Below are 25,113 nucleotides of genomic sequence, written 5' to 3' on the forward strand. Positions count from 1 at the left end.
AATACAATGGTGGGAACACAAACTTGAGCTTCATTTATTCACTGCATGAACATGGCAGCCATATTGTAAACACTGTCTTACTAATTGCCTGTGAGGGCGCACTTCACAAATAACAATTACATGAATATAAATGTGTACTACTACTATACTGGGCATTACAGTGACGACCTTTATAATATTGGCATTTATTTACCTATCTATTAATCTATTTATTTATTTGCCCTATACCTCCAAAACTTGTACATAACACATAAACAACATCTTGGATATCGATTAAATGGAGAAATCATACAATATAAAAATAATTCACAACATTCTATTTTATCTAGCATGTTATTTTAGGTAATTCAACTAATTCAAGATTTCGCTAGTCTAAAATATAATATATCATTACAATGGAATTGTTTGCACTTAAGTTAAATTAAGGTTCTGTTAGTTCATGCATCGATTCAGATTCGCTAAAATTCGCTCACAATTGCCGCAAATGTTTTATTTATTCACAGTTTAACATGTTGTAGCGTTTACAAAGCTTCCCCGCCTTCGTAAATTAATGGTACAATCCAGGTGAGAACAAACCGGAAGTGGATTAACTGTTTTGCATGCATAAATAATCGCCCGTTCAAAACATCGGCAAAATGGCGACCGTCAGTGGTGAGTGGAACATTGGATAAAATGTATTCCCATTCATTATTTCTTCCGTTATTTGTTTTCATTTTTAGAAAGGAGAGAGATAAAAACAACTGACATGTCTTATACAATTTTCACAGATGACGAGTTGCGGCAAAAGCTGCTGCGGACCGTCAAAAAAGAGGTAAGTGGATCTTCTCGCTTGGCCCCGACTCCACTGCAATCGACGTGCGTCTGTACGTTCGCTTGCCTGTTACGCGTAAACATGATTAACGTTGAGAGAACTGGGTTAGAGCTATATTTCTTGTCATTTGTCTGTTATTCTTCCACCGACTGTAGAGAGTTCTCCACCCTTCTCTGCCTCGTGACTGGGATATGTTCTGTGACGTGAGGCGCGGGTGTTCGCAGACCCAACATCCAAAACCGATGAATGAACCAAACGTTAGTCACAGGTCGAGACAAGAGGTTGACAGCGCTATTTCAGTGATAATAATATGAAAACAATCTTGGCTCTGATAGCGTCCATTTAAAAAAAAAAATACGCGAAAAAACGTGGACAACCATTGTAAAAAAAAAAGAAAAATATTAAACACACACATGCTTTGCCGTAATGAAATATGTTGATAATATCAAATAATGTTTAAAAATAAACGTCTCTTTTTGAATTTACATGTAAACAATATCTAAAATTGTTAAAACCTAACATTTTAACAATATCATTGGTATGCAGCTGATAAATGTGTCGGATTGAGATGTTATCTTGTACATTTTGACGAAATAAATGGATTTTTCAATTTTCATGAATGAAACTGCTGATATAAGGGTCGTTACATAATCAGGGGCTACTATATTGCACACGGAAAAGTGCTTTCCTATTTAATTGAGGTAAATTTAAAAAAATTAAATAAAATATTGTTTCTGATACCCCAACAAATAAAAGAATATTTAATAAATTTATTATTACTATTTATTTGTTTTTGTACTGATTATTTTATTTATTGGCTCAATCGATAATTATCTCCATCTTAAACCAAAGTCTATTTACTATTTATTTAAACAATCTATTTACTCTAAGCCACTTATTAATGAACCAGAGATGATATTCTCAAGTCAAAAGAAATCTAAAATTTTGCAAGTCAGCATTTAATTGGGGTCTTTAATTAAGACAGCAAGTTACAGTGAATCATGCTGAATTTGTCAAACTTCATATCATATCACAAAATTTAGAGCTGTCAACATTTTTTTCAGGATGTACTGTTTATTAATAATAATAGAACATGTTTTTGCATCTTCAAAAATCAACATCTTCTCTCAGTAGAATTACTAAAATCACAAAGTCTAATATGGCATAAAAATAACAGGGAAAAATATTTTAAAAAAATATTGACAAGATTTGCATTGCTATCTTTTCTTTTTACATTATTTGTTACAAATGTATATTATTTTTTGTTTTCTTTCTTATGAATTCATATATTTAAGATGTCTGAATGTCTTGTATATAATTCATATTCCAGATACCAAATTTGGCTCTATTAGAAGTGCATTTCCAATAGAAGCAATTTATAAACCAAAATTTGCATTTCTAAAATACTGAATCGTTAAATATTACTTATTTTTACATAATTATCTAAGCACAGACACTATTAATAGAACTAATATCATAATCAGGCTAATATTGAAAAACCCTAAAGCAAAAAAAAAAATAATAATTAATTTTAATTTTGGATATTGGTAAATAAAAAATGTGCACATAATGTTTTCCTATTTTAGAGTAATGTTGTGCACCTCCCCCGCTTTGAAAGTTCCTTTTTAATTAAATCTCCTTACAGCCTTAAATGGAAAACCCTGAAACCAGGGTAGTTAATTTCATTCAGTTTACACTTCAAAATGTATGTCAGATTTTTTTTATTATTATTACAAGTTGTTTTTGTCATATTAAACTAAAATTGAAAATAATTGTATGATTAAATAGCAAAAATGAGTTTTCAAGTGTTGGCATGATGCCATGACTATATCGTTTTCTGCTTGAAAGCACAAATACGTCATGCGAAAAAACTGCCCATATATTGAAATTAAATAAACACCTCACTCACAGTTACAAATATATTATAATAATTTATATTGTTCAAATAGTGGTCGTAGGGTTTTGTATTTGGCTTATTTAAAAAAAAATCAAATGTTATTTTTTACCAAATATTATTATAGATAAAAATATACACATATGTTATTGCAAATATTTTTCAAAATTATTTTTGCATATAGTTTTTATATGCATTTTTTTGCAGGAATATGTGTGACTAACATATGGTGAAAATCAGTGCATACTAGAAAGGTCACTGTACTGATCCTTACTTACATTTGACCTTATTGTACAAAACATAATTTGCATCAACATTTGATACAATTGTGGACTTTTCCATTTTTGGAAATGGAGGGGGGGGGCTGATAGTTGATAGTTTTAATATACATGTACCTTTTTTTCTGAGAGAATCTCCACTTAAAAGATTAACAGTTTAACTATTGTTTTTCACTTCAAAATTTTGTTGCAACATTTTCTCATTTTAGGGATTATTTGTTTTTATAATTTCTCTGTTAATTTTGGAAAATAATTTTTCATTGACTACATGATTAGATCTATTTTTTTTTTTTTTTAAAAATATGGAAAAATGTGCGCACTTCCATTTTATGAATAGTGACAAATAATGACTGGCGTTCAAAAAAAAAACGTCTTTCAAGATTTCATTCTTAAATATGCAGGTTTTTTTCTAGAAAAAATGAACGAGAGGGAGTGATCAAGCGGGGGGTGGGGATGTGTGGAAAGTGGGGAAGGGTGGATCGACCTGGAGAAAACCAACAGTGCATTGTACCTTAGACATGGTTAGTATAATTTAAAACAACTTGAAGGTATTCTACAATCACAATAATGTATTCATGGCACTGATATAATATAAGATATTGCTCAATCAGAAAAATCTAATAAGCTTTTCAGTAAGTCTGTAAAAACTTTGCCTACTTTTGAATAATTAGATTTTAAAGAACACTTTTTGAATAAAAAAATATGCTGAAATTTCGCTGTTGACTTTGTCGAGTGGAGCTTATGATATGTGTGATTGTCTGTCAGCGTCCATCTTCGTCCGCATCAACTTTTTACTTTTTCAACTTCTTTTTGAAAACTACAAGCCTGATTGCTTTGATACTTTGTGTATATGTACCTTGGGCAGACCTCTCTCAGAATTGTTCATTTCATGATGATATCTTTAATTCTCTAATTTTGGTGAATATTTTCAACTTCTTGTTGATAACTGCTAGTCTGATTGCTTTGATATTATACTTATAGTGTTACAGGTGAAACTCTCTTAGATTTGTTCATTTTGTGTTGTTATAATTGAAATGTGCATTGCTAACAGCGGAGCTATCTCAGCCAAGAGTCTGCTTGTTTAGAAGGTTAAAATAAGTAATTACAAAAACAATTTTGTTGAAATACAATCACTGGCTAAAGAAAAACAAATTACAAATGAGATTGAGTTAGCACCATAGGTAGAAAAAGTTGCATATTTATTGTGTAAAAGCTAAATGCATTTCATTTGTTATCATCATGAAAGTTATTAAAGTTTTACTAAAATTTTACTTTTTAAAAAATACTAATCACCTCCTTATAACAAAATGCAGTGAAATCAACACAAATGAGTCATATAACAACTTTGATAATAACAAAATTTATTTCTAAAATGTGTTTTTTTTGCGATCATCAATATTCTGAATGTGTCTGAAGATTCCAGAAACTCTCTGTAGTATCATGATACATTCTGATTGGTTAATGGTATTTTGACCTATTAGGTCAAAGGACATCATGGTAGGGCAACTCGTGAAACATAGTGGGTTTCATACTTTCTCGATAAAATGAATGTATTTCTTAGCAAACCATGACTGAATGATAAAGTGAGTTGTTTCTATGTGTACATCACGGTTGTAGATGATTGTGTGTCCCTAACACAATGTACCATTCATTCAGCATTTTTTGTTTTCATAAATAGAAGCCTAAATCTGAGTTGGGCAAAATTAATTAAAAACAGCACAATTTTGTGGTTGATCAAAATAAATAAAGCCAATAAATTCTGAAAATCTGCTAAATAATTAGGTACATGTAGTTGAAGTGTCTTGTAATCAACTATAATCAGGTTAATTACTAGGAACATGACTAGCTGAAGTCTATAATTAGCTACAAAACTATTAAGGTACATATGTGCTCCTAATTAGTTGTATACCGTACAGGGGTTTTTCTAGAGAAAAAACTGCAAAAGGGAGCACTGCAATTCAGCGATGCCACCAAGTGAGGGAGATAGGGTTCTCCCTACCAGGGTGCAGAGTTTTTAATAATTCTAAGTTAAAATGGAGCATTCTATGGCTCCCTTGGGGCCAAAATTACTATCAGAAATGGTCACAGTTGAAGATTGTCGCCAGATGTGATCCCTGGTCAATCAGACTTTTATGGTTGCCAGAGGATCTGCTTCCCAGGGTAAGGGGGCGCTTGGCCATGGCATAAGGGCGCTGCACCCCTGTTCCCTTGTTTAAAAAAATCAAAATTAATCAGATTTGAAATGATCACCACTAGTATATGACAGTAAATATAATTATTACTGTTCATGTATTTGTATTTTTATTGCAGATACACTAATAGAAAATATATGGTAGATTTAAACTTGTCATCCAAAGATGACTAATACTTTCTTGCTTCAGCCAACCAAACATCATGATATGTTTGTAAAATCGACATGGTGACATTTATTTATTTGCTTTATTTGTAGCACATCTCTAATACAATTTCACATAAACCAAAAATTACATGGATCATGCAAAAACAATCTATGACTTATTATGACGAAAATGTAGCTCTGTAATTTACATAAAAGTATGTGCACATTTCAGAAGTGAAAATAAAGTAAAGAATCAATGTGAGATGATATACGCTTTACTGTTTGTGCGCTTACAGTGGAGTAAATATGGTACTGAAGTCCCTGGTAATCTACATTATAATCTGCTTACAGGATTGCTGTATTTCCTTTCCTCTTAACGCATCAGGTCATTACAACATTCTGTGCATATTAAAGGGTCGTCGTGTTTAATACAGGTTGCATAGTGACTTATACAAATGTATACCACATTTAAAATACATTGTTTACACAAAATTACATGTGCTGTTATTGGAGAAGGGCCCCTAATATCTGATTTTTTTTTGAATAAAAGTTTCAAAAAGAATCGAACCAGAGTACTACACAACATTTTGACATTGTGATAAAGATAGGAATATTTTAGACTTTGTGTTTTTGAGGATTAATTAATATATAATCAGTTCACAAGTAACCATGGATACCATTTAAAGTCAGGTTTACGGATGGTGAATAGCTGTAAACATTTTCCAAGGGTGGTGATGGAAACACAGCACAATTTCAAAATCAAAAATCACATTTGTTGTATATTAAATTATTAAAATATTACTTATTTTGACCATAGAGACACTTCTGTAATTTATGTAAGCACATGAGTTACCGCTACTAATAAAGCAAATATAATAATAGTTTGCATATTTTTCAAAAATTGGTCCAATATGAATAAAAAATCATAAAAAATAGTTAAAAATTTGCCAAATATTACACTCAGATTTTTGCAGGATTAATTATAGTGTCCAAACTGTCTCAGATTAAATAAGAACAAATGTACTTTTTTCAATAGATAAAAATCCATACATAGTGCATTGACACAACGCAGACAGTACATGTAGGGATATTCCTTCTACAGTTTCTCTCAAAGTAATTTTTTATAGCCGTTTAGATCTCTCGGGAGATCAATTTTCAGGTGAATTGCAAAATTATATGACGGTGAATATTTTGCTGTAGTCCTAAAGGACTGTTCTCCGTCAATTGTCGCCATGGAAACTGAACTTCTGATATTCCCAAGCGGCCATCTTGAAATGCTAATTGCTATTCTAGGTAAATTTTGCATTTGATATAGTTAAAAATATTGTAGCATGACGTTGAAAAATGTGATTGAATCACAAGTTACTATTTAAGAGGTTCTTATACACTATCCAGTAAAGGTTCTCCCTAGAACGATAAAGAGTAGGAGTTAAACAATAGAACCAATTTATCATACATGTAACAATAAATATATTAAAATACATTAACATATTCCATTGTTATGCACTGTATTGTATTTAACTTGGATATTCAGCTTCCTTTCCAAATTCTTGCCATTGTTTGGCATCTTTTATAAGTTGAAGTTTACTGTAATCGCACTTCGTTTTTATTTTTTGTGTCAACATAGAAGCACATACTGAACAAGTTGGCCCAGATAAAATGAGGAATAAACCTTTCCATATCTGCACAATTTGCATGCAATCCTCTGATGATTTTGTCTTGTCCTGAAATAGTACGTGTATACAATATACTCTCATTAAATGTGGTCTAGAAAACAGAACTGGTGATCAGTAAAATCCCCCTATGATACATGTAGGATTACAGTCATTGACGTCACCTCCTGGATCTCAGACGCTCATGATAGACTTGTCTTCATAATTGGCTCAATCGTAGACCATACCTGTATGCTCCAATTTATAGGACAGTAATGTCATCCACATTGAAACATCATCTGGCAAATGCTCCAAAATATCCCAATTGCATACAGTCATTAATGTATTAAATCATAGACGCAAGAAAGAACAGAGACACTCAAAAATAGTCGAAGGAAATGAAAGTGTCTGTTGCGCATCATGATTTGAATTATGTGAGTGGATGTCATTCCATCCTTCATCGCAGTTGGTAACGTTTTTTTCAGTACTATAGCTCAGTCGACTTTCGCCAAATCACCGTATGCTTTAGGCAGTGATTCCATGCTGTACCCTCATATTGCAGTTGATCACATTTTTAGTCCCCATTTGCATTCAGTCCGAAAGCGTGGACTTATGGATTGACCTCTGTGCATGCATCTGGACCTATATCCTAGACATGCCTCGACCAATTACATTCAAACTTCACACATACATCATACCTAATATTATACATATGCACGATTTGATTCAAGATGGCCAAATGGCAGCCATTTTTAGACCCTGTTCAGACGCAGTTTGAAAACGGGGACTTGTGTTTTGACCTCCGTGTGTCCATGCGTGCGTGCGTGCGTGCGTGCTTGCGTGCGTTCGGACCTGTATCTTAGAAATGCCTGGACAAATCACAATCAAACTTTACACATACATCATACATGATATTATACATATGCACGTTAATTTGTTTCACGATCTGATTCAAAATGGTCGAATGGTGGCCATTTTTGTGCTAAACAATTCTAAAAATCAAGCATTTCTCGGCTGTTTACAGATGGATTTTGTTCAAACTTAGTGTATACATTAGACATTATGGGACCTTGATGCAAATAATTTTGTTTTTCAGATAAGATTCTAAATGGCCAACTGGCGGCCATTTTGTTTTAATGAATGTGGTTCTTGTGCCATATCTCTGACTTGCTTTGACTGATTATGTTCAAATTTTAAATATTCATTATACATCATGTCATAGAAAGACAGATATATTGGTTTGACGATCCTATTCAAAATGGCCAAATGGTGGCCATTTTTGTGCTAAAAAATCATCAAATATCAAGCATTTCTGGCATTTATGGATGGATTTCATTCAAAGTTGGTATATTAGACATTACAGGTTCCTGATGCACATCATTTATTTTTCAGATCGGATTCAAAATGGCTGTCTGGCGGCCATTTTGTTTTAATGAATGGGCTTCTAGACCCATATCTCTGACTTGTTTTGACTGATTATATTCAAATTTTAAATATTCATTATACATCATGTCATAGATAAACAGATATATTGGTTTCATGATCCTACTCAAAATGGCCGAATGGTGGTCATTTTTGTGCTAAAAAATCATCAAATTTCAAGCATTTCTGTCATTCTTGGATGGATTTCGTTCAAACTTGGTACATACATTAGACATTACGGATTCCTCATGCACGTCATTTTATTTTTCAGATTGGATTCAAAATGGCTGACTGGCGGCCATTTTGTTTTAATGATTGGGGTTCTAGAGCCATATCTCTTAAATGCTTTAACTAATTATATTCAAATTTTATATATTCGTTATACATCATGTTATATATATACATGTATTCAAAATGGCTGATTTTGAATGCTGTTCCAGAGCAATATCTCTCAATATGGACAAGTACTTGTTTAACTATCAGATACAAATGTCAATCATTTTAATGTTAAAAAAATCATATTCCTGACATGGTTATATTCCAGCTATATTACTTTAAACAAAACTATATATCTTAAATTTGATAACTAACGGGGACTGTGCCATGCATGGCTTGTTGTACTGAAAAATCATCAAAATCAAGCAATTCTGGCATTCCAGAACCGGTTCTCAGCTGTTTACATATGCATTTTGTTGAAACTTGGTACATAAATTGGACATTATGGGTCCTTGGTGCACATCATTTTGTTTTTCAGATCGGATTCAAAATAGCCGCCTAGCGGCCATTTTGTTAGTCCCCGTTCGGACGCAGTCCGAAAACGGGGACTTATGTTTTGCCCTGTGTGCGTCCGTCCGTCCGTGCATCCGTGATCACCTGTATCTCGAACATGCATGGACCGATTAAGTTCAAACTTCACTCATACATCACACATTATATGGGACATATGCACATGCATATTTTTCATGATCTGATTAACGATAGCCGAATAGCGGCCATTTTAAGGCCGAAAATGCATCAAAATCGCACATTTTCACCATTCCGGACCCGGATCTCAGTTATGCATGGACGGATTTCGTTCAAATTTGGTACATACATTAAACATAATAGGACCTTGATGCACGTCATTTTTTTTTGGATCGGGTTCGAAATGGCCGACTGGCGGCCATTTTGTTTTAAAGAATTCAGTTCTGGATCCGTATCTGAGACATGTTTGGATTGATCGAGTTCAAACTTCACACACACAAGGTACATCATGTCACAAATATGTATGTGCATTTGTTTCATGATCTCATTAACGATAGCCAAATGGCGGCCGCTTTAAGGCCGAAAATGCATTGAAATCGCACATTTTCACCATTCCGGACCCGGATCTCAGTTATGCATGGATGGATTTCATTCAAATTTGGTACATACATTAAACATAATAGGACCTTGATGCACGTCATTTTTTTTTTCGGATCAAGTTCGAAATGGCCGACTGGCGGCCATTTTGTTTTAAAGAATTCAGTTCTGGATCCGTATCCGAGACATGTCTGGATTAATCAAGTTCAAACTTCACACACACAAGGTACATCATGTCACAAATATGTATGTGCATTTGTTTCATGATCTCATTAACGATAGCCAAATGGGGGCCGCTTTAAGGCCGAAAATGCATTGAAATCGCACATTTTCACCATTCCGGACCCGTATCTCAGTTATGCATGGATGGATTTTGTTCAAATTTGGTACATACATTAAACATAATAGGACCTTGATGCACGTCTTTTTTTTTCGGATCAAGTTCGAAATGGCCGACTGGCGGCCATTTGGTTAAAGAATTCAGTTCTGGATCCGTATCCAAGACATGTCTGGATTGATCAAGTTCAAACTTTACACACACATGGTACATCATGTCACAAATAGATATGTGCATTTGTTTCATGATCTGCTTAACAATAGTGGAATGATGGCCATTTTAAGGCCGAAAATGCATCAAAATCACGTATTTTCACAATTCCAGAACCGGATCTCAGTCATGCATGGATGGATTTTGTTCAGATTTAGCACAATGTGTTGTACATATGCAGGTGCATTTCGGTCATGATCTGCTTTGAATGTATATGTCACTCAAATATGAACGGAACGGGGACGTGTCATTGACAATGACTTGTTTTAATGACTGTGGTTCTAGTGCAATATCTCTGACATGCTTTGACTGATTATGTTCAAATTTTATATATTCATTATACATCAATGTATATACAGATTTATTGGTTTGACGTTCCAAATTCAAAATGGTGGAATGGTGGCCATTTTTGTGCTAAAAAATCATCCAAAATCATTTCTGGCATTCCGGAACCGGATCTCGGTCATTTACAGATGGTTTTGTTTCAAAAAAATAGATGCTAAATCAAAAACAGTAAACCATTAATTTTTGCTACTGGGAATTATTATGATTTTATGGTATTTGTGAATGCAGAATTTTGCAAAAGCCTTACACACCACCTCACAGGGCCGCAGAGGAATTTTCACTGTTACATGTACAATAGTTCAAGATTTTCACAGACTCGCTAAGTTAATGCGATGTGACACCTCACCTGCACATCCGTGTTCTTTCTAGTGTTTCTGGGTATCAATTCATACTTCATTTGCTTGTTAAAACCATACATTTTACTGTCACTATATTTGTTAGATGATTAATATTTTTTTTTTTCAAATTCTGACACATTACTCTGTAAAATATACTGTTGTGTATCTCATGGACAATCCCAATCCCAGGCAATGATTTTCTAGAGGTTGCATGTATGTATCTGTTCTTACATATTTATATCACATTCCTCTCTTTCAATATATGTAGATTACAATATTCAGCCAAGATTGGAGAATGCTATTTTGAGAAAAAAAAATGTCACTGTTAAGCATCATCAAGCTTCACTCATCTGTGACAAACTTGCTGAGTGTTCCTATTTTAATTGTCTATCAAATTTGTGTGAAAATGAAGGCATGTAATAAGGAATGTAATTACCAAGCAATTTGGTAAACTGTATCAACTGCATGTCAATAAAACATTAAACTGCTGTCATTGAAATGATGATGTCATTGAGATGGTGATTTCATTGAGATGGTGATGTCATTGGGATCGTGATGTCATTGGGATAATAATGTCATTGAGATGGTGATGTCATTGGGATTGTGATGTCATTGAGATAATGATGTCATTGGGATTGGGATGTCATTGGGATTGGGATGTCATTGAGATGGGGATGTCATTGGGATTGTGATATTGAGATAATGATGTCATTGAGATAATGTTTCCATTGAAATGGTGATGCCATTGGGATTGTGATGTCATTGGGATTGTGATATTGAGATAATGATGTCATTGAGATAATGTTTCCATTGAAATGGTGATGCCATTGGGATTGTGATACCATTGGGATTGGGATGCCATTGGGATTGGGAAGTCATTGGGATTGTGATATTGAGATAATGATGTCATTGAGATAATGTTTCCATTGAAATGGTGATGCCATTGGGATTGTGATGTCATTGGGATTGTGATATTGAGATAATGATGTCATTGAGATAATGTTTCCATTGAAATGGTGATGCCATTGGGATTGTGATACCATTGGGATTGGGATGCCATTGGGACTGGGATGCCATTGGGATTGGGATGTCAATGGGATTGGGATGCCATTGGGATTGGGATGTCATTGGGATTGGGATTGGGATTCATTGGGATTGGGATGTCATTGGGATTGGGATGTCATTGGGATTGGGATGTCTTTGGGATTGGGATGTCTTTGGGATTGGGATGTCATTGGGATTGGGATGTCATTGAGATTGGGATGTCATTGGGATTGGGATGTCATTGGGATTGGGATGTCATTGAGATTGGGATGTCATTGAGATTGGGATGTCATTGGGATTGGGATGTCATTGAGATTGGGATGTCATTGAGATAATTATGGTGATGACATTGGGATGGTTTCATTGAAATGGTGTTGTCTTTGGTATTGTGATGTCATTGAGATGGTCATTGGGTTGTCGTTAAGATGATGTTTGTTACTGAAATGATGATGCTACTGATAATGAGATGGTGAGATAATGAGATGGTGATGTCATTGAGTTGAAGTCATTTAGATGATGTCATTTAGATGGTGATGTAATTGAGAAAATGAAGTCATTTAGTTGATGTCACTGAGATTCATCATTGAAGTAATGGTTGTCATTGAGATGATGATGTTATAGAGAAAAAATATTCACCATACTTCAATGAATTCTTATTTGATTTTTATTCCTGTATATTTATCATCTATAGGTCAAGCAGATTATGGAAGAAGCGGTCACCCGGAAGTTTGTTCATGAAGACAGCGGATGCATACGTTCTCTCTGCGGTGAGTCGTCAATAGAACTCTTATTATTCTATTCAGAAATCCCTTTTTACTTTCATTAAATGCACAGGGAAGCGCAGTTGCTTCCTGTGTTACCCACAAACAATGGAGCGATATGCACATGTATTCAGTTGTACCACTTCCTGTAGAATATTGTTGTCTACAAATGGGATGAAGCAGAGAGTGTATGTGAAAGAATCTTTGTATTCAGTCATTCTTTCCATATCAGTCAACACTATCCATTTTGATTGTGTTGCATCATGGGAGACTGTTTACAAAGTATTAATTCGTTAACGTTCCCGATAATGAATGTTTGTCATAAATGTTGAGTAAAATTTTCTCATGAAACAGACAATGACCCCTGCATTGAAATTTCGGGGATGGGGTGGCTCCACTGCTTTTCTATATTAGTGTAATACTATCCCGTCAAAACCGAATACATGTATGCCTAATGCCATCCTGTCTAGGTCGAATATGCCAACTACAATCCTGTCTAGGCCAAATGTGCCAACTACAATCCTGTCTAGGCTGAATATGCCAACTACAATCCTGTCTAGACTGAATATGCCAACTGCAATCCTGTCTAGGCTGAATATGCCAACTGCAATCCTGTCTAGGCCAAATGTGCAAACTGCATTCCTTGTTTAGGCCAAATGTGCCAACTACAATCCAGTCTAAGCCGAATGTGCCAACTACAATCCTGTCTAGGCCGAATATATGCAAAACCGTAACTATGTCAGAGCTGAATATGCAAACCTCAAACCTGTTTAGGTCAAATTTGCTAACTACAAATCTCTAAATAAAGTGGGAGTTAAAAGTGAGTATAAGAATCCATCTACCAAGTACATGTAATACCATAGAAGTGAGCTTTGCCTCCGGTTTTTATAATAGGATGACTCATGTAATAAAAATCACTTGCCCGGGGTTTGAATATTATTGTCCATAGTTATTTAATATGTTCATACAGTAAAAAAGATATTAAATGACAAATGCAAAGTCAAGTTATTATGTATGCAGTAGATATCTGTATGTGTGCGTGTGTAGGTTGTACATGTAGGGTGTACATGTAGGTTGAAAATTGAAAACAACAATTTAAATCACAACGCAGTCAATGTGCTGCGTCTTGTTCAAAATGCGTTCTATGAAACACATGAAAAAAACATTGTTTCCACAATGCATATACTGTGGAATACTTTATTTTCGCTGGAATTAATTTTCGCTGAAAAGGCTTTTTGGGCGTTTTGCTTGTAATTTATTTTCACTGATTTTTCATGAGTTTAATGTGAAATATAGGAAAAAAAGTATATTCGCTGGATTTTATTTTCACGGAATCATCCCTTCAGCGAAAACAGCGAAAATAAATTCCAAGCGAAAATAAAGTAGTCTACAGTAATCTATTATTTTATTTTTTTATTCAAATAAATGTAAAGTAACATCAACATGGCAAATACGTTGTCAAATTGTTTGCAATGGAATAGTGCATAAAATAAATTCTTGACCAGACAGCCATGACTTCTAATCCTGTGGGAAAATAAAAAAATAGGCAATAATTAATTCATATTTGATTTTCTGGGATTATGCTTTTCAGGGGACGTTTAAATGGTTGTGTTTTTTGTACCCTTTGTTGAAAGTTGTAACAATGTTGCAGCTTTATTGATTCACTGACATTTATATCCTGAACAGACTTAAGCTCAGGAGGGAGTTCAGTAACTTGCCTAAATATAGATTGTACACAAGTTCAAGTTCATATTGACGTGAATGGTAATATATGTAGTCTTTTCTCACGGGTACAATAGTCAAATAATTACCTGTCTGAGTTTGTCTTTGAGAATTCAAAGAGATAAAAAAACATTACAGTTTTTTTATGTTGACTGGATGTAGGTCAAATGTCAACAAGATTTGTTAGATGACAAGTGTTTGACAGTTATGTGGTGCTCAAGTTTTGCTATGCCTTATCTTATCTTCAACTACGATATTTGTCCTTGTTAAACATTTTTTTGTTAATTTTAAAGGGCACTTCAGTAGCTGTTATGTTTATATTTGTTAACGTGTTAGTTGAATCTATGCCTAACTTTGTAGTTATGAAATTATTAAAAATGAATAAATTATCCTGCAATGATGACTTTACATCTCTGCAGTCATCTTTTTTCGTTTAAAAAAATTAAGTTTTTGATCTACCGCTATTTGGGATGTCAACTCATGGCACTCTTGTAGTTGGTAGTAGGTACATGTAGCAACATAGGATATATTAGCATATGCGATGTAAGGAGTCCATATTACCGGTAGTCTTGCCATACATGTACATATACATGTAGGAAGGCCATTTTTGAATACACAATGCAAAAATATGTAAATTACTATTGTATGAGTAGTTCTGGGAGAGAAATTAGGCTTAGGGTTGATGTTAGGTGTACATATAGTGCATAGGGTAATTTTAATATGGTTTAGCCGAGCATTTTTACAAATATTAATTGTTACAAATAAAATTATCTAACAGTGATTTTGTATAACAAACTATCAAGCAAAAAAACCACAAAAATACAATCTTGTTTGGCTAATTTTACTAATTACTATTGCTTTATCATTGTTCAAGGTAATCTAGAAAGATGTCAAAACTAACAGTGCATGTCATTATTCATTCTGCTCATGTACTCAAGTTAAGTAAAACTCATTACGAATCATAATAAAACAAACGTTGTACTGTTATTAAATATCATGTCCGTTCATTCACATCCAACCTTACCTCCTAATTGATGTATAAAAGTTTTCTTATTGACTTTTTCAGAATATTTTCATTTATAGTCAAACAATGTACCCTGGCCTATATGCTATATTATGTTGTAAATACATTATGCACAACATTTTTGACTTCCATAATAATATGAAAAGATGCCCGGCTCTTTCGTGAAGTGTATGTCACATAGTTTGTATTGAAAACCAGCAATAACGACTGGCAACTAAAAGTTTTCAGACAAGCTGCTGACATGCTATTGATCTGAATTATATTTTGAATGACACTTTTATAATTCTATGGAAAGGTAAATTGTTTTCATTTATGGAGAAATGCAACTTAAAATCATAATTGAAACAAAAATTGCCAACATATTACAAGATATCAAGATTTCAATTCTAGAAATTAAATGAAGCTCTTTACATGTATGCATTGTGTTACTCCCTCAGTGCATTATGGGTAATATGTTTAATTCAAGCAAAGCGATTGGTAGCCAGTCCTGTAAACGGTATTACCATATTGTCTCTATTAGAAGTTCATCTTTAACCTTTTTACTACTAGACTTTCTCTTCCATACTTGTCCGCACTTAGTCCCTGTTCAGGCACAACCTGTTCCCTGTACTAACTTAATTATTAATGTACATATGAAATATTCAATATTTATGATATTTTTATATGTTACAATTAATCTGTAATTATCATGGTTAGCAGCCTTATCAATGAGTTTAATGACAAACTGGTGTCAAGACACTGTGGTGATGTCTAATTAATTAAAGCAGGCAATAAAAATTTTGTTATCATATGAACCCCTGCCATAGTATGATTAGACTCCTGAGAAGGCGAAATTGTCAGGAAAATCATCACTTTGATGGTGTTGTGTGTATTTTGTGTTTAAATGACGAGTATATATACAATGGTATCTTGTAATTCTCATCCTTTGCTTCTTTAATAAATGAAGTCCCAATGCATTATGGTACTCCCATGATGCATCTCACATGTGTGAATAATGGAGGGGTCAGCACCCTACTTGAAAAGATAAGAGAATCTTTTTACAACGTTGCACTTTCTGTCAACATTCTTTTTCTTCTTACACTACAAGTACACCATGGGAGAACCCCTATTCAGTAATACATATATGGCTTCATTAATAATGAAGCTACATTTTAACTGTCAGTGTGGTGATGTCCCTAGTGTTTGTTCATTCTGTCCCCAGTAACCCTTTAACACATGAATGCATTATTTTCACTAATTATTTTTCATATTTTTTTTAATCCTTTGGACACAATGATGAAAAAATGAATTCTTGGTTGATCAAAAAAATCATTTTCTTGCTGCCTAGTGTGTGCATATTAATACAAATGTGACTAGCACATCTTAACATTCAACACCATCTGTGTTCATTTGGCACTGAAGGTCATCTTGACTCAATATTGCATAGATTGACAAATATGAGAAAAAAAACACAAGCCTGCATGATAGAATAGCATTAGATTGATAGACTACCCGTTATAAAGAAGTTTTAATAATTATATTAATGATAATGGTCAAGTGAAATTATTTAGTACAAAAGTACTTTTAAATCATTATTAATTACGTTTTTCTACAAGTTAATCAAATAACTATCACTTTTAATAAATACATGTATGGGAACCACTGTTTTGCATTTTTCTGTTTGTCTGTACGTTCATTGTACGACACAAAGCAGAATACAGATTGACAGATGATTTGTCATGATCTCCTAATAGTAGAATTATTTTCTGATGAACATGTGCGTTTTGTTGTAACTGTGTATTGCAGTGAGCGCTATCTACGTAATCATAACTGTGGCAGTGAACCCTGTGTAGGACTACCCAGCTGTTCAGTGTGTACAGATAGTTTAATCTTTATTTTTTCAACACATGTCTGTAAATAATGAAAACTATCATTTGAACATCTCTACTATGTCGACTGTTTTTATTTTGTCTTCATACAATTGTTCATGTGTATGCATGAATCAGATTCTATCTTTTCAAATAAATCTTTTTGTATGCGTTCTATCAAACTGGAGGTGGACAAGTTCATTTTGGATCTCTCTGGGAAAATAAGTTTAAAAAGCTGACGTGAAAAAAAAGTGTTTGAATGTGAATCTGAGCATAGTGTTTTTGTGTATGCATTCATACAGTGTGACCGGTCCATTAAAATGGTGTGCACGGTAGACTCATTTGTTTTGTGGTTTTGCATGTGACAAATTTTCGAGAGTATTATAGATTAATCAAAATCAAAAGTAAGACAGTTGCATTTCAAAAATTATTTTTATTTTTATTATGCTGAAGATGTATGTGTAGCTTTCAACAATGACAATTAATGGAGAAAAAATATCATTGCGTTTTACTTGTTCACAAAAATTGAAAATTAAAAACACAAAATATTTTATGATTATATTGCTTCACAGTATTATCATCAAACTAACTGATTCAAGATCATGCCGAAGCCAGATTCATTTATTCTAGATGTTTGCATAAAATAACAAGACAATAAAAATGTGATGAGGAGTACGTTATTTGTTTCTATTTTATCAATTTGAAAGTGCACTTCACAATTTTACTGATTCACCAAGCTTCACAAAAACAGATTAGTGACCTTAATCTGGTTTATTTTTCGGATCTAGGCACCTGAATATTGGATCCGGAATGATTCAGTTTTTGTGAAAACAAATTATCAACACACTGTTACTCACAATTTTTTTATGAATGTTAATGGTAATGAAATTATTAAAAAAAATGGTTGTAATTATATTATTATTAGACCAGGTGTATTATTAGAACTGTGCTGGTGGTTTGTCGGTAATTGTCTAACCCTCACATATGATTGCACTTAGCACAACTAACCCATGCAACCTAAGCATTAGAGGTGAAAAGTGCACACCTGTATTATAGAGAATACGTACCATACATATGTACATGTATTGTAACTATTTAAACATGAAGATTAGTATAATAGATGTTGTTTACTGTGTCAGAATGAATGAAGCAGACTCTTTTTTTTTACCTGTTGTCTTGGCATCAGCACTATACTTGCCTGTTCTATGACAATTAGTATATCGGTCGGTACATGTATGTAGTTCCATTTCAGTCTAACAAATGTTTTCTTTCAAATGTATTAACTGACGATATTTGACAGGTTTCTGCTAACTCACTGCTACATTCGTACATTGTTCCAAAATACAGATGATAACAATTTGGGGTTTTCATATCTGCGTGTCCATCTGTAGTCATTCTATAAAAATACCAATTTTGATCAGTATCGGTACATAGTAGACATGATGGCGCAATGTATACATAAGCAAGTCTTGGGGGAGGGGTGTGTCAATGACATTTACCAACTGGCTGCCATTTTGATCCAAAAAATCTCAAAATAGTTTTAACTTGTTTCTCTGACATGCCTTAGACATAACATTGGCAATGGCATAAAATGGCCATTTTGATTTTTAAATCTGTTCTGCCCACTTTTCTGGCTATCTTTGAGAGATCTTGGTTATATTTGGGTTACTCGCATAGTATAATGGGTTTCATACGTAGCAGAAGCATAGCTTCAAAAGAAATACATAATTATGTATCATTGAAATATTGCTTGCTTTGACCATAAAAACACCTCTGTCATTTACATAACCATATGCGCTACTAATAGAGCCAACGCCAACACCAATTTATTCTCAAGAACGAATATTCAAACATGTTCACTGCCTGACAATCACAGCCAGTGAAAACAATTGTCGAAAACTTTAAAAAAAACTTTGGGGTGGTTGTTGAGAGTCTTCTGAACAGTGTAACAAGATTTACCCCTACATGTGCAACATGTATAAATTTGGTTGCTCAGGATTACTTCAGAGTTGAGTTTGTACTGTTTCCTCGACTTTAGCTATTTAGGCTATATCATTGAAAGAATTTTCAATGATCTGTCCCTGAAACTTGCATGACAAAGTTCTGCATTTATGAAAGTTAATACTTTGAAGTCAAGAATTATATCACAACAAATACTTTTCATGTGTTTTTAGAAGATAGAGTATAAAAAAACTTATGCAGGAATATTTCAAGCAGGTTACTGGCTTGACTACAGTCAAAGTTGTGTATAGTGCAGTGATGAAATCAGTCGGTAGCAAGTCAAACCAACCACCTTCTTTGAATAAAATGCTTTCAGTAGTGAAAAGCAAAATTTATGCAGTATAGTCGGAGTGTAACTTTAATTCCCATGTAGGTTATCTGCTACCTTGGCCTTTGTCAATCATTTCATCTTGTATTCTTTGTAGTATTTCCCATGTTACTAATTTGGGATGATTTAGGGACAACGTCAAAAGTTTGATGTCGGATAAAAAAACTTATTTGCTTTAGTTTGGGTGTGTGTGGCGGGGGTGACCTCATAAAGTTTCCATTCTACAAAAACAATTTTATTTTTTAATGAAGTCAAAAAAAATCTTGGAGGATTTATAGTTCGTTTTTTATCCTACATTGAACTTTTGATGTTGTCCCTTACTTGGCACAGTTTAGATATGTATCAGTTTTGAAAGCAAGCAAAGCTAATTCAAGCCAGCTGAACGTTATACTCAGACGGTAATGTACCGTATACATGTGAACATGCAGTGAGGTAATGTATACATGTGAACATGCAGTGAATTTACAGTTTTGGTGGTTCCACCACCTACATTTCTATTTTTCTCTTACTTGAAAACAAAACTACATTGGCAGTGACCACCCAAGATACCTAAAGAAATTGTTCTTTGTTGACAGTGTCTTTATATGGAGGTTGATAAATTAAATAATGGTGACTGAAAATGTGACAAAAATTTACCAGTTTGAGGATGTAATTTGACTACAAATATTTGAAAATGGAGAATATATAACAAATATACGTGTTTGCCTTAATTAAATTCAGAATTTCAATGTAGAGAATAGTGCAGAACACTGTAATTATCTTCAATCATTTTAGCCCTTATACATGTATACAGGTGTATTTGACAAAACTGGTGTCAAGACTGGTCACATTAGATGGGTACTAGACTGGCAAAGTCAGGACTTCTTTTTAGCTCCGCTGTCGACTTTGTCGAGCGGAGCTTATCATATGAGTGATTGTCCGGCGTCGTCCGTGTCAATGTTTTTAGTCCCCGTTCGGACGCAGTCCGAAAACGGGGACTTATGTTTTGCCCTGTGTGCGTCCGTCCGTCCGTCCGTGCGTCCGTGATCACCTGTATCTCGAACATGCATGGACCGATTAAGTTCAAACTTCACTCATACATCACACATTATATGGGACATATGCACATGCATTTTTTTCATGATCCGATTAACGATAGCCGAATAGCGGCCATTTTAAGGCCGAAAATGCATCAAAATCGCACATTTTCACCATTCCGGACCCGGATCTCAGTTATGCATGGACGGATTTTGTTCAAATTTGGTACATACATTAAACATAATAGGACCTTGATGCACGTCATTTTTTTTTTTGGATCGGGTTCGAAATGGCCGACTGGCGGCCATTTTGTTTTAAAGAATTCAGTTCTGGATCCGTATCTGAGACATGCTTGGATTGATCGAGTTCAAACTTCACACACACAAGGTACATCATGTCACAAATATGTATGTGCATTTGTTTCATGATTTCATTAACGATAGCCAAATGGCGGCCGCTTTAAGGCCGAAAATGCATTGAAATCGCACATTTTCACCATTCCGGACCCGGATCTCAGTTATGCATGGACGGATTTCATTCAAATTTGGAACATACATTAAACATAATAGGACCTTGATGCACGTCTTTTTTTTTTTCGGATCAAGTTCGAAATAGCCGACTGGCGGCCATTTTGTTTTAAAGAATTCAGTTCTGGATCCGTATCCGAGACATGTCTGGATTGATCAAGTTCAAACTTCACACACACAAGGTACATCATGTCACAAATATGTATGTGCATTTGTTTCATGATCTCATTAACGATAGCCAAATGGGGGCCGCTTTAAGGACGAAAATGCATTGAAATCGCACATTTTCACCATTCCGGACCCGTATCTCAGTTATGCATGGATGGATTTTGTTCAAATTTGGTACATACATTAAACATAATAGGACCTTGATGCACGTCTTTTTTTTTTTCGGATCAAGTTCGAAATGGCCGACTGGCGGCCATTTTGTTAAAGAATTCAGTTCTGGATCCGTATTCAAGACATGTCTGGATTGATCAAGTTCAAACTTCACACACACGTGGTACATCATGTCACAAATAGATATGTGCATTTGTTTCATGATCTGCTTAACAATAGCGGAATGATGGCTATTTTAAGGCCGAAAATGCATCAAAATCACGTATTTTCACAATTCTAGAACCGGATCTCAGTCATGCATGGATGGATTTTGTTCAGATTTAGCACAATGTGTTGTACATATGCAGGTGCATTTTGGTCATGATCTGCTTTGAATGTATATGTCACTCAAATATGAACGGAACAGGGACGTGTCATTGACAATGACTTGTACTTTTTTGACTTCTTCTTGAAAACTACAAGCCTGAATGCTTTGATACTTGGTGTATATGTACCTTGGGTAGACCTCTCTCAGATTTGTTCATTTTGTAATGATATCTTTAATTCTCTAATTTTGGTGAATATTTTTGTCATTTTTAGTAAAAAGTGATATTTTCGACTTCTTGTTAAAAACCGCAAGTCCAATTGCTTTGATATTACATATATAGGTACTACATGTGGAACTCTCTCAGATTTGTTCATTTTGTAATGATATCTTCAATTCTCTAATTTTGGTAAATATTTTTGTCATTTTTGGTAAAAAGTGATATTTTTGACTTCTTGTTAAAAACCGCAAGTCCAATTGCTTTGATATTACATACATAGGTACTACAAGTGGACCTGTCTCAGATTTGTTCATTTTGTAATGATATCTTTAATTCTCTAATTTTGGTGAATATTTTTGTCATTTTTGGTAAAAAGTGATATTTTCAACTTCTTGTTGAAAACCGCAAGTCCAATTGCTTTTATATTACATATATAGGTACTACATGTGGACCTCTCTCAGATTTGTTCGTTTTGTGATGATGTCTTCAATTCTCTAATTAATTTATTTTGGTGAATATTTTTGTAATTTTTGGTAAAAAGTGATATTTTCGACTTCTTGTTAAAAACTGTAAGTCTGATTGCTTTGATACTATTCATATTGTTCATTTTCTAATGATGTCTTCAGTTCTTTAATTGAAATGTGCATTGCTAACAGCGGAGCTATCTCAGCCGATAGGCTGCTTGTTTTGAATTCTTGTTGAAAACAGCAAGGTCCTTTGCTTTGATACTATACATATTGTTCATTTTCTAATGATATCTTCAGTTCTTTAATTGAAATGTGCATTGCTAACAGCGGAGCTATCTCAGCCGACAGGCTGCTTGTTTGTTAAAAACAAATAATTGTCAGTTTAGCTTTTTTAGCATGATCGCGGAAACTAGCGTGACCGCAAAAAAATCCCCACTGGACGCATCTGCAGGCGACCCCCTGCGTTGGAGTGAAAACCAGAGTGAAAACACTCCAGTGATTATGCTAATTAAAAGTTGTTGACTAACACTGGCAGCTCCAATGTTTGAATACATTTCCGTTGTCATTTTTGAGAGTAAAATAACTAAACCTCAGCACCACCATAATTCTAACTGACACTACAATACAACAGGTACATTTTCAGTTCTAAACCACAAGATACGACTAGCAGCAGAACATTCACATGTTTGCATTGTCACCCAACATTTAAAAGGTCATGTTAACACACCCACTCATGAATAATTAATAGCAATCAAATGCTCACATATGGGTCCAGTCGGGATTTCTTTTGAGGGCACGTTAGTTTTCGAGATCACGCTAAAAGGACTCAAAACAATTAATTATTTCTTTTTGTAGAACAAAAAAGAAGTCCTTACTTTGCCAGTCTAGACGGGTACCATTCTTATACTGATCATATAAACTACATTGGGGCTACACAAAAAGTGGCCACAATGAATTGGCAGTCTTTATTTAAAATGTGGTTACTAACAAAGGTTAATGACTTGTGCAGTGTTTAGTAATTACGAATCCTTGAATTAATAACATTATGTACGTCATGCAAACATACCATTCAATGATCTAGGATGACAATATCTTATACTTATGTCCTCTTTCTAATTTTGTAAGTTGCCTATGCTTCAATCCACGAATTCATATACACTATTGTATTAACTATGTTGTTTACTACGGGTGTACAAGAATATATAAAGCAGGAATTTTTTTCTGCTTTGCAGACCCTCAATATTATAGAGGTACCCCCCCCCCCCCTTAAAAAAAAGAGGTCATGTTTGTACACAAGAATAAATTGCAAGTTCCTGTTCATTTTCTCATCGAGACTCGCTACAGGAAAACACCGGATATGAAATGATATTACATTGTACACATTTCACAGATACGGCAGTTGTTGTAATTTTATGAATGTTGCCATGGTATTTACTGAATGAAAACTCACTGAACTGTGGTAAGACTTAGATTGAAGTCATAAGCGATGAAGTAAGGATGCTAAGTATTGAAATCCTAATTAACATCTCCAGTAGACGTTACCATGGATATTAGCATGTGTAAATATCTATTTATAACTATGACATCATGTAGTTGTCATGGAAACCTGTTGATGACACTAGGCTCATGGTTCAGTAATTTGGAAAGCAATAACTGATGTATGACAGGTAAAATATCGTATGAAGATAAGCCATCATGTTTTTCTGACACTATAGTGCTTAATCACTTTTTTATTGGGGTACTTAAACCAGATTTTTGAAGTGGAAAATTATTAAAAAAAAAAATTGTAATGATAAATGATCATTGCAGGTATAATACATAGTATCACTTGTATTGTTTTAATTTATGCTAATTAATACCTGCTGTTACTCTCACTTACCCATACAAGTGAAAACCATTAGACTTGTTCGCAAAACGTGTGAAAAGTATTGTGTTACACAGGTTATACAATGCAACTATACATGCCAATACGTATCGGGGAAAATATTCTATAGTCGCCTTTTGTGTTAACAGATTATAATTAAACGACGATGTCAAAAAATTTGAAATAAATTCATGTCGTTATATTATGTTTTATTGGATATGAGTAACATAACATACAAGTAAATTAATGATAAAAAATCACAAAATAACAATAACTATGGTTGGAAATGGAATATTGTAGTTACCATTTTCCACCCAAAACTTATGCAATGTTTTATTTGTTTTTTTCTATAATTTCTTTGTTCTTTTTGAACCTGATAGACAAAAAGTTACACTTTCTGAAAAAAAATATATTTGTGAACAGTGACCAAAGCAGCCAGTGCTTATATTTCATTCTAATTTATTATGCCACAATTTATTTAAACTTGTGATATGAAGAGAGTCAAGTCAATCTTGTATTGTCAATCTTTCTAAACCCAAATTTAACCTTAATATTATTTTTTTCAAAATTTATAGCTGTGTAATCTTTACTTGCTTTGTATGTCAACAAAGGTAAGGGCATGTCAACAAAATTCAGTTTGTGTCAACAAAGGTCAGTGTTTGTCAACAAAGGTCAGTGTTTG

At 33.9% G+C, this 25,113-nt stretch overlaps 1 protein-coding gene across 2 annotated transcripts in view; it reads left to right on the forward strand.

Annotated features, from left to right (window-relative positions):
* Positions 1-570: 570 nt before the first annotated feature.
* Positions 571-25,113, forward strand: part of LOC100372486 (small G protein signaling modulator 1) — a 91,261-nt gene continuing 66,718 nt past the window's right edge. For both annotated transcript variants that reach the window (XM_085491713.1, XM_085491715.1), the window contains exons 1-3: positions 571-651; positions 768-811; positions 12,702-12,777. In XM_085491713.1, the coding sequence (XP_085347839.1) occupies positions 636-651; positions 768-811; positions 12,702-12,777 (136 nt within the window). In that variant the 5' untranslated portion in view covers positions 571-635. The remainder of the gene's footprint in view (positions 652-767; positions 812-12,701; positions 12,778-25,113) is intronic.

Source organism: Saccoglossus kowalevskii, chromosome 16, assembly GCF_978046115.1.
Source record: "Saccoglossus kowalevskii chromosome 16, keSacKowa6.1, whole genome shotgun sequence".
NCBI lineage: Eukaryota > Metazoa > Hemichordata > Enteropneusta > Harrimaniidae > Saccoglossus > Saccoglossus kowalevskii.